The sequence below is a fragment of the Squalius cephalus genome, assembly GCF_949319135.1.
Source record: "Squalius cephalus genome assembly, chromosome: 19".
NCBI lineage: Eukaryota > Metazoa > Chordata > Actinopteri > Cypriniformes > Leuciscidae > Squalius > Squalius cephalus.
In genome coordinates, this window is record NC_137140.1 from 3,456,620 (window position 1) to 3,468,288 (window position 11,669).

General features: G+C 37.1%; 2 protein-coding genes across 2 annotated transcripts; both read left to right on the forward strand.

Annotated features, from left to right (window-relative positions):
* The first annotated feature begins 1,917 nt into the window (after positions 1 to 1,917).
* gdf10b (growth differentiation factor 10b) lies at positions 1,918 to 7,124 on the forward strand. Its single transcript, XM_079851647.1, has 3 exons — positions 1,918 to 2,334; positions 3,383 to 4,254; positions 6,094 to 7,124. Exons 1-3 carry the CDS (start codon positions 1,962 to 1,964, stop codon positions 6,283 to 6,285), a joined length of 1,437 nt encoding a protein of 478 aa, XP_079707773.1. The 5' UTR covers positions 1,918 to 1,961; the 3' UTR covers positions 6,286 to 7,124.
* Positions 7,125 to 8,012: 888 nt separating this feature from the next.
* gdf2 (growth differentiation factor 2) lies at positions 8,013 to 10,212 on the forward strand. The gene is made up of 2 exons (XM_079851648.1): positions 8,013 to 8,425; positions 8,511 to 10,212. Exons 1-2 carry the CDS (start codon positions 8,101 to 8,103, stop codon positions 9,356 to 9,358), a joined length of 1,173 nt encoding a protein of 390 aa, XP_079707774.1. The 5' UTR covers positions 8,013 to 8,100; the 3' UTR covers positions 9,359 to 10,212.
* The last annotated feature ends 1,457 nt before the right edge of the window (positions 10,213 to 11,669 follow it).

The following is an 11,669-nucleotide window of genomic DNA, read 5'->3' on the forward strand; positions in this document are numbered from 1 at the left end:
TTCTCTCATCTACACACAGACGCAGCAGTTTTCATTTTTGCAAATCATAGCCTACATTATTACGATAGATAGAAACCGATTTAACTGAAGTTAATTTGGGTGTGTTTCTCCATCCCCAACGTCCCTGACGAGAACGTCGGTCTCCTCGGCTGTGAACCGCTCCTCGCGTGCGCCTGGCAAATCCGCCGTTATAATAGGAATCCGCCATAGAACAAGCGCGCCTGCTCTTAAAGGGAATGTGAGATGACGCTCTGATTGGTTTATTTCACGTTACGCCCAAACCACACCTATGAATAATGAAGCTACTTCAGACCAACCCATTTTAGATTTGCGTCGGGCGCAGGAGTCATTTATCCCGCCGGTATAATAGCAACAGCGCCCAAGACCCGCCCACAAAGTTACTTGCGTTTTGCGCTTGATACTTGTGTTTCAGATCGTTAAAATAGGGCCCATAGTCTGTGTGAGGCATAGGACCATATAATGTTCATCAAATACGATGTCCAAACCTGCCTGTCAACATATGTATTTCCATTCCTCCGCACAGCTGCTCGCGTAGACATCACACGTCATCAGCGTGTTTCATGCTATTCAGAGTTAGACAGACGTCAGTCACTGAGCACCACAAACGAAACAGCAGCTGCCTTTTACAGTTCCTCCTAAACCAAAACAGTAAGCTTATGCTACATTCACGTCATAACTACTGTAATTTGGAAGAGATGGAATCCCATGACATTATACTCGGAGCGATCGAATTTATGCATTTCAATGGCAACACTATCAACACTGAAATGAATCTGCAGCAGTCAGAGCTCTTTAAGCAGTTTATGTTCATTATTATTGTAATTTTATGTGCTTTGACTACATGAGGTAGTTTAACACCGTCTCTCGTCTTGTGACGCTTTGCAGAATCTGCTTTATGCGTTCATGTGTTTTGGAGGAGGTGTGGCTTTGGAGACGCTCTGAAGGGAGGGTGGGATATAGCTTTCAAAGCTAACTTGCTGTTGCTAGCCTCCCCAAAAATAATTGCCTATCCTACCTTTAATTCCCTGTGATGCAAATTAATTTTATCTTCTCAAGAGAACATTTATTTTTTGGTGAATTTGTTCATACATGCCACATCCTGGGCTCTTTCTGAGATTTCTGGCATTTGCAAAAGTCATCAACATCTTCATTAAAACAATAAATGGAATTGGGAACAATATATATATATATATATATATATATATATATATATATATATATATATATTTTTTTTTTTTTTTTTTTTTTTTTTTTTTACAGTTATTAATTGTTTTTCTTTTCCTCATAAAAAAGTTTGTACAAAAGTTTTTTGTTTGTTCCTCATACAAAAGTTTGTACAATTAACATCAGCGAACTTTCAAAGCAGAATATGATTTTCTTTTACATGACTTCTTGATGTACTTTACGGTAAAATAAATGAATAAATAATAGATTATTTGTTTTTGTCACCATATGCTCTAAAAACTTGCGAAATATAGTGCATACCAGTAAAAAGTCTTTGTTATGACCATTTTCAACATTTTTTAATAAAAACAATCAAAACTTTGAAATAGCCTACTGTAGGCTACAGGTATGGGAATTATAAGGGAAAGACAAAACAATAAAACCTCTTAGAAAGCAAAACTGTCTAATTCTTTGTTGGCTGCTTGTCCGTTACTACGAAATATAAAATAGGCTACGTTTTACATTTTAAAGGTATAGCTACAATTTATCTTTAACTTATAACGCTTCATTTAAAAAATAACTAAATTAAAAGTCCCACAAATTGCAAAAAGTGCAATACAGTGAGAGAGGATCGTGTTATGAAACAGTATGAGCTGCAGAGGTGTGTGTGTGTGTGTGTGTGTGTGAACTGCATCGCTTCAGAAAGATGCTTTAAGCTTCTCGTAGGCTGCACGTCATCATCTGTCATCATCGCTTCAGCAGTGAGAAACAAGTGTATGAGCGCGAGACATCATCATCATCATCATCATCCTCCACCACCGACTCTATCAGTCCTTCTCTCGCCGAGCTTTCCATCAGTCTTCCACTTTCGTCTAGTTTACTCGATTATAAAGGGATCAGTTGTGAATATGGCATCAATTTGTGCGGTGGTGGCTCACATTTTTCTCTGTCTAAACATCGTCAAAGTTTGCTTAGTAAACTCGTCAGAGCTGAACGGAGATATTCCTGCAACAGAACCGTCATTCCACAATCCTGCTCGAGACATGATGACTGTTAATATGTACAGAGTTTATGATAAATACAGCAAGAGGCATCATCATCAACATCGACAGAACGTCAATACAATCCGAAGCTTTAGAGGAGTCCAAGGTGAGTGAAACTAACAACTAAAAAACGATTTAAAATACAGCAATGCAAGTTTATAGTTCATATTTCATATCACGCTGTGTTTGCCCTTCCAAAATGTTATCTAGGTTGTATTTTAACTTTCATGATTTTTTAAATTATATTTAATAAACTAAACTTTCAAAAATACTAATAATATGCCTATAAAAATACAAGACATTACATTTAAATAATTCATAAAATACAATATAATTTTGTTTTATGCATTCATTAAGTGCTTATGCTTTAGTTTAGGTACCAGTTCTCACTATTAACGTGTAGCTTATTAGTATGCATATTACTAGGCTATTGGATGTTTATTACTTATAAAGCACATATTAATGTGTTATTCTGCATGACCATATTCTACATCCCTTAATCACCCAATACCTAAACTTAACAACTACCTTACTAACTATTAATAAACCGTAATTAGGAGTTTATTGAGGCAAAAGTCGTAGTTAATAATTAATAGTGAGAATTAGACCCCTAAACTAAAGTGTGACCACTGTTAATAATAGTATTTTATTTGTTGGAAACCCTTGAGGAAATACAAAGGGAAAAATGATCCATCTTTTGAATATTCAGTACTTTAAAAATCCACACACACTTGGATTAAAATGAATTACTCTATATATGATAAGCATATGTGAAATCATGCACAGATAGCATTTTTCCCATTATTTCAGTTTTTCAGAGCTGCTAAGTTTCCACTGGAGGTGTGCTATTAAAACACAGAGAGGGTATTAGTGGAAACAGAAAAAAAGAAAGAAAGAAACCTTGAGAGCGGCTCACTAAACACTACCATATGGCCAGAGACCGATTCAGGAGCCGTGTTTATCTTTTTATTAAACTACCTCGTAAACCGTAGAATGTGGTCGGATGTTAAATCTAAAATGTGAAAAATGTGTTGTTTATGAGGATGTTGTCTGGAAACTTTACTGGTCAATCACATGCATGCATGAGCGTAAAACCCACGCCAAATCGTCAAGCAGCAATTAATGACCTGTGACGTTTTCACGCCTTATTTCAGAGCTCTCCCATCACAAAGTTGTTTTCCGCTTCAACCTGACCTCCATCCCCGATTCAGAGGCGATACTGACGTCAACTCTACACTTTCTTGACCAGCAAGTTCGTCAGCGTCCTTGGGCCTGCCGTCGTTCCCGCGGATCCGCATGCCGTCTCCAGAACCTTCAGTCACTCACCACAACACATCTCATCATTAAAGGAACATCACCAAACGCTGCCATTCCCTCTCAGCTGTGCAACATCACACTGTCCACAAACAGAAAGGGGCTTTGGCAGATTACAGACGTATCATCAGCCATCAAACAAGCCCATGTGACTGGCGAACTATCGATTACCATTGAGTTTGACAGTGGTCACCACAGACGTCATGATCGTTTGTCTCCTCACAGTCTGCCGTTCATTCTTGTATACGCTGATGACGTTGCCATAACTGAACCAAACAGCATTGCTATGAGTTTACAGAGATACAGTCCGTCTCCTGTGGTTGAGGAGACCAGGACCAAAGCGCCCACAGCTTCTTTAAGCTCTAGAATCAGAAGGGAACTGGATCACTTGGAGAATAACTACCTTCCTGAAGTCCAGTACAACGACCTGAAGAGCAGGGAGTTATGGGACAGCGGCTTTTTTGCGAAAAAGCCCAAACCGTTGTCAAAAGGCCAGGACTATCACGAGGGATTGAGAGGGTCGCAGGAGCTCACCTTTGACGAGAAGACCATGAAAAAAGCGAGACGCAAGCAGTGGAGTGAACCGCGAGTGTGTGCGCGCCGTTACCTGAGGGTGGACTTCGCCGACATCGGTTGGAGCGAATGGATATTAGCGCCGAAAGCATTTGATGCCTACTATTGTGCAGGAACCTGTGGATTCCCGATTCCAAAGGTAAGGGAATACAAGTTTATGTTGTATATTTTAGTTAGTTTTGTTTATGATGACCGTCTGAATGTACACTGCCCGGCCTTAAAAAAAAAGTCGCTGTTTGGATTTAAATAGGCCTATGATTGGATCATTAATACAGTTAGTGATGCACGATATATCGGCCACCATATCGGTATCGGCCGATAAATGTTCATTTTTAATGTTATGGTTATCGGTCCAATAAAAAAAATGTGGTCGATATATTAAATCCGATTAATAATGGATTATTTCCTTCAGCTGAGACACTTCAGATGTGCACTGGTCAACATGATGGTTTTGAATTGCTTGAAATATGATTGGAATCACTTCAAAAAAGGAAAATACAGGCTAGTTAAGTGCAACACAAGTCTGACATATTTATAATGAGAAAATCATTATTATTGTATGCTTGGGACATGTATTTTAATGGTGAGACTTTTGTTTTTCTAATCAGGCTCTCAAAAACTATATAAAAAATTGGATTTAGATTTATCGGCCAAAATATCAGTTATCGGCATTCAAATATAAAGAATTAACGATTATTGTATCTGCCAAAATTTTCATATCGGTGCGTCCCTGATTACAGTGATTATTATGTTTCTAGCATGTTATATGTTTGGCAACAGTTCTTCTGACCCTAATTGATGGAGTGTGTAACTTTTCATTTCTTAAACACCCATGTAGGAAGACACATCATGGCCATATTCCAGAATGACAATGTCAAGATTCAAGACTGTGAAGGAATGGTTGGGAGGGACAATGAAGAATCATTTTCACACATGAATTGGCAATAAATGTTGTGATGTTTTTCCATCAATGTTTGCTCAAGATCTTGTACTGTCAATGCAAGAGTCCAGCACTCTGTAAAGTCTCCTCGAGCACATCCCAAAGACTTTCAGTGAATTTAAGGTCTGGACTCAGAGGAGCCGATTCATGTGTGGAAATGATTCTTCATGCTCCTCACAACCATTCTTTCACAGTTTGAGCCTGATGAATCTTGACATTGTCATCCTGATATATGGACAATATGTGTCTTCCTACATGGGTGTTTAAGAAATGAAAAGCTGCACACTCCATCAGTTAGAGTTAGAAGAACTGTTGCCAAACATATAACATGCAAGACACATAATAATCCCAGCAATAATGATCCAATCATAGGCCTATTTAAATCCAAACAACAACTTTTTTTTTTGGCTGGGCAGTGTACATAATCTCATTATTGCACGGCAGCTCAACAAAATAAAATTAATATGTGGACATGAAGGATTCATTTGAATATTTAGCTGAAATTGTTTTATCATTTTACCAGTTTAATAAGCCCTATCTTACAGTTAAAAATAGTCCATTACAACGTGCAAAACAATTGGTCTAATTCTGACAAAAAAATACTTAAAGTCGGCATGAAATGAAGGTTGTGATATATCCGAATAGAATCACTTCTTGAACAAGAAAAAATGTGGACGGGGGAATTGATTGAATTTTGTCCGTGGGGAATTGATTGGATGGTTGTGGTTTGCTATTGGCAGATCTCATGTGAGTGACAGGTTGCCCCGCCCTCGTCATCAGAGAAGAGATGCTGTAAGAAAGAGGGGAAGTTATTCTGATGCAAGAAATAATGATGTGCACTGATAAATCATTTATAATAAATACTGCAATATTCCAAAAAAAAAAAAAAATTCCAGTTTTGTTTTTAACATCCATTTTGATGTTATGGTGACTTAAATAAGGTGGGTGGATAGGACTAAGAAATGCATTTGGGCATTGTCACGTTAACCTTATTAAAAGACAGTAGTTTTTCTCCAACCTTTACTTCTCTTAATGCAGGTTGTTCATCCATCCAATCATGCGACCATCCAGAGTATAGTGAGAGCCGTGGGGATCGTGCCTGGCGTCCCAGAGCCGTGCTGCGTTCCCGACACGATGAGCTCTCTGGCTGTGCTGTTCCTCGACTCCAGCAGGAACATGCTAGTGAAGGTCTATCCCAGCATGTCTGTGGAGACCTGTGCCTGTCGGTAAGGAGAGCAAGGTCAATAATGGACATATAGATAAATACAACCTGCAAAACAATGAACTCAGCTCAAGGGACTGCCGAAAATCAACTTTTTATCTCTGCAAATAAACCTCGACACCTCAAATAATATTGGATCTTTGCACACAAACATTGTATCCTCTTTCCACTCTCTCTTTTTTAATGAATTGTATATAATCCTTAACATATAGTAAGCCAAACTGTTTTTGTTTTGAAACAAGTACATAACAAATTTAAAAGAACATAGCGATTGAAATGGATTTCTGTAAATAAATCCAGGGTAACACTTTATTTTAAGGTGATGTAGTTACACGTTAAAACATGTACTTACTATAGCAATAACAGTAAATTATGCATAATTAAAAGTAACTAACCCTAAACTAAACCGTAACTCTATAGTAAGTACATGTAGTTCATTAATATCACTCAGTACTTATTTGAGTAAGTACAATGTAACGACATCACCTTAAAATAAAGTGTAACCAAATCTGGTAACACTTTACATGAGGTCTAATTTTTTAACATTAGTTTTAATGCATAACTATGAGCAATATATTTTTACAGCATTAATTAAAATAAAATTGTTCATGTAGTTCATTAATTAATGTTTTATTTAAAAAAAGATATTAATACATTTAATAATTGATTAAGAGATGCTGTAGAAGTATTGTTCATTTTTAGTTCGAGTTAACTAATGTTAACAAATGAAACGTTATTGTAAAGTGTTGCCATAAATCATTATAAGCATTTGATTTGATTTGTAAGCTTGTTAGATAAAGTGTAACCTATAGGATTTAAACACCTGGAATCTTGCATGAAAAGAAAACAGCAGATCATTTTTGGTCATTTGTGAGGAGACAGACGAAATGAAGAAAATGCAGCATAATGCTGCCATCTAGTGCTGTGTGATTTGGCATAATATTGTTTTTCCGCTACGAGGACGGACCCCATAAGTTAGAACAGATGGATTGATCAGCCATAGCTATAGAAAAGTCAATAGATTATGGATTTTAAAATAAAATAATAACATCTCAGAGGTTTTGTGAAACTTTATCAAAAGGAGAGTTTTGTATTTTTATAGCAATTTCATGTCATTTATAATTATTTATTTTTTTCAAAACTGTACTGTATTGACTTTTTATGCAAACATTTCTTAAACCAGATTCTTCAGTGCTCTTCTGGTATATAAACTGGTATGTTTTTTTTTTTTTACTGAAATCCTGGAGGAATTTTTGTGAATAAAGACCTAATGAGTTGTATTAGGGACATAGATTGTTTGCAACAAAGGGGCAAAGGTTAACTCAGACCCATTAACTCTTACACAGCCAGATTCCAGCTGAATGAAAATGAATCCAAATGAAAATGAAAGGAATCTGTAATGTTAATATTTATCATAGCTGAAGCTGATTAGTTGAAGCATCTTACATGTGCAGACACAAACACATTCAGAAGTGATGGAGTTGCTTCAGTAAAAATAGGCAGAAGTCTGACCCTGTAAATAAGGGTTCGTCAAAATCACTCTCATTAGTTTTCAAAGTCTGTTCCCGAAGTGTTTACAGAGCCCTCATTAACTACAAGCTTCCTCAAGATAACAACGCTCAAACCACGACTTTGGTGTCAAAGATAAGAATAGCTGTGCTACTATTTTGGTTTCCGGAGAGAGTGCTGCTTAGCGTGGGACGTGGGAGTGAACCTGAGGTTCACTTGAGGAACCCCGATTTCAAAGGATCTTCCACAAACCAAAGTCAGATGTAAAACTTGCCGCAGACGGTCACCTATCCGCTTTGGGAACCAAACGAACGATGCGGGGTTTACGATATCTGCTTCTTCTGATGTCCATCCATTTTGCTACTTCAGTTGGGCTTTGCGAGGGGAAATCTCTAGGGAGTCTGGAAGACACAATGTTCATTCAGGGAGAAGAGCAAAACCTTGAGGAAGAAGATGTCTTCAAGAGCTTTTTGGGCTTCAGGAAGGAAGACTTTTTGAGGAAGCTGAATTTATCAGGCGTGCCGCAAGAACACAGAAAGGTTCAACCTCCTCAGTTCATGATGGATCTCTATAATAAATATGCGTCTGATAAGACTTCCATCCCTCGGTCGGATGTCATCCGAAGCTTCATCATTCAGGGTAAGTATCTCTAAGGTAGATGCAATTCTGATGATTTGTATATGAGTGAAAAGGTGTATTAATCTCTATTTTCTGTTCTTTACAGATGTTATTTATTCCATCAGACACGGCAACGAAACTCAACACAGGCTCCTATTCAACGTTTCCATCCCAAATCATGAAGAGATCACATCAGTCCAGCTAAGGCTGTTCACTCTCTGGGAAAGAAGTAAAAGCACCTGCGCTGACCAATTCACATCCATTCATGTTTACGGCGTAGAATACAAGCAGGATACAAACATTTTACAGCTTCTGGATGGGAGAGACGTCACTGAGGCCAGAAACACATGGGAGGCTTTCGACGTGACCAGCGCCGTCAGGATTTGGCAGGATTCTGGACGCGGGGCGGGTGAACTCCAGGTGGAAATCCAACAAAACTGTCAATCTCTTGACATAAACGTGGGTTTAGAGGACAACGGCTCGGCGGTCTTAATAGTTTTTTCGGATGATCTTGGGAACAGAAAGGGAGAGTCGATGAATGAGGTCAAAGAGATGCTTCTTCATGAGAAGGAGCCGATATTTGTGGAAAATCATGTTCCTGTGGACAAGCACCCCAGGAAGAAGAGGAAAGCGAAGAACAATTACTGTCGGAGAACTTCGCTGAAGGTGAACTTCAAAGACATAGGATGGGATAAATGGATCGTGGCTCCAGCTGAATATGACGCTTATGAGTGCAAAGGGGTGTGTTACTTCCCCCTGACAGATGACGTAAGCCCCTCCAAACATGCAATCATCCAAACACTGGTTAACCTGAGCAATCCCAAAAAGGCAAACAAGGCATGTTGCGTCCCGACCAAGCTGGACCCAATCGCCATCATGTACCAGGAAAGGGGCGTCCTCACGGTCCGAAACCTGTACGAGGAGATGAAAGTAGCAAAGTGTGGATGTAGGTAGTGTTTGGCTGCTTACCCATTCATCTGGAAAATGACAGCATTCGTTTTATCATTCCCATTTGTCACAGCGCTGCCATTTTGGGCTCCCCAAAGAACCTTGCAATGAACAGTTCTTAAAAGTGAAGAACATTTTAATAATCAGAAGAACCTTTTTTATATAAAGAACTTTTTTATATAAAGTTCCTCATGGAAACATACATGTCAATAAAGAACCTTTTTTAAGAGTGTAGCATAATTAAAAATTACTTTTAATATAAAAGAGATTCTTGAGGTTAAAGTCAGCTTCCATTATAAAGTCAGTATAATGCCACATACATTTGCAAAAGAATAAAGTAGCCTATTGCAAAATAAAAAATAAAAGAATTGAGCAAAAAAAAGTTGTTTTGCAAACAAAAATGAAGAATTGCAAAAGAAAAATAAAGTGTTAAGAGAGAAAAAATAAGTTTTGCAAACACTAGTTGTGCAAAAATAAAGATATAATTAATTGCAAAAATCAATGACAGCTGTAAAAGAAGCTTATAGTGTCAATTATTGTATCCCTTAAAACTCAAAATGATGTATTTAAAAGTTTTTTCCTTGAAACACATTTCTTCATGCCTTAAAATATCTTGAATGTAACTCGACACCCTTGCCTCATTTAGTATATGTGGTTCTATGAATATGCAAATGAGCCCCGCCTCCACTCACTCACTCAGCTCAGAGATCACTTGTTGACAATCACACGTTGATCTGATTGGTTACAAGGTAGTTTGTGACGTCAGAAACACCAGCGATTTCAAATCACATTTTATGTTGACTTATGAATTTGCACATGGTTTGTCTTAAAGCATATTAAAAACACCACATTATTTTTACACTTTATTTCTCACAATTCTTTATTTTTGTTTGCAAAACTTTTTTTTTTCTCAATACTTTATTTTTCTTTTGCAATTCTTTATTTTTTTATGCAAAAAAACTTTTTTTCTCTCAATACTTTATTTTTCTTTTGCAATTCTTTATTTTTGAATGCAATACAACTTTTTTCTCTCAATACTTTATTTTTCTTTTGCAATTCTGTATTTTTGAATGCAATACAACTTTTTTCTCTCAATACTTCATTTTTCTTTTGCAATTCTTTATTTTTGAATGCAATACAACTTTTTTCTCTCAATACTTTCTTTTTCTTTATTTTTGTTTGCAATATATATATATATATATATATATATATTGCTCAATACTTTAATTTTCTTTTGCAAAACTTTATTCTCTTTTGCAATGCTTTATTCTTTTACAAACAACTGTGTCATTATATTGACTCCATAATTCTGTTTTCATTTCACTTATGCCGACAAGCTGAGGACATACCCAGGGGCGTTTCTAGGATTTGGCAGCATAGACCAAAACATCAGGGGCGATATTCCCCCTTAGAGATTTTTGTTTTACATTTTAATACAGCAACACACTCTACACAAGTATGCAAAAACAGATGTCAATGCTTGCCCAGTGCACTGCAAGCATGCGGTCCAGCTCTACACACTAGTAAGAAACCTCAAGGTGGCGATAGAGTAACACCCCCAAATGATGTATAAAGCTGTAAACATGTTTGTGAGATCTACCCTGCTCAAAAAAGTAAGTGTAATAGTGCACTGACAGTGCTCTCATGTACTTTGTGTTTGTTTCAGGTCTACATCTGCAAAGTTTCAAAGCATTTTAAACCTATATCTAGTTCTTTAGGAATGAATTAAAAAAAATATATATGGATGGGGCATAATGAGAATTTAGCTAGGGCCAATGCCCCTGTGGTCCCGCTTGGCTTCAAGATTGACCTATTCTGGGTTGTTCCAGACAAAAATAATCAGGGAAATGCTCATATACAATAAACAAAAGTTACGCAATACCTCCCACTAGAGTTCCAGAACGAAACATTCAGGGCTTGAGCACTATTGACGCTCGTGGATATAACTTACAATTGTATTCTTTCTTCCTGTTGTACAACCGGCTCTCTAATTATTTTTCTTTTTTTTCATTAATTTTATTATTTTTCTCCCCCCACAAAAAGATTTGTATATAATCCATTGTATGTCCAGCATATATATTTACATACAAAATATTTTGTTTTACAATGATGTAATTTGATTTACATTTTATCAATAAAGTCCAAAAATTATTTGATTGCAAGAAATCATGCATCAAAGTAATTCCAGTTTGGGCTTTCCTAATACATTTTTAGCAAGCCAAGCTCATTGTGGTGTGTGTGGTGAGTGCTTTCTTTCTGCTGCTGGTGGAGCTTTTCAGTCAGGTAAGCAATTGTTGGTTAGAACTGGTACACAGTT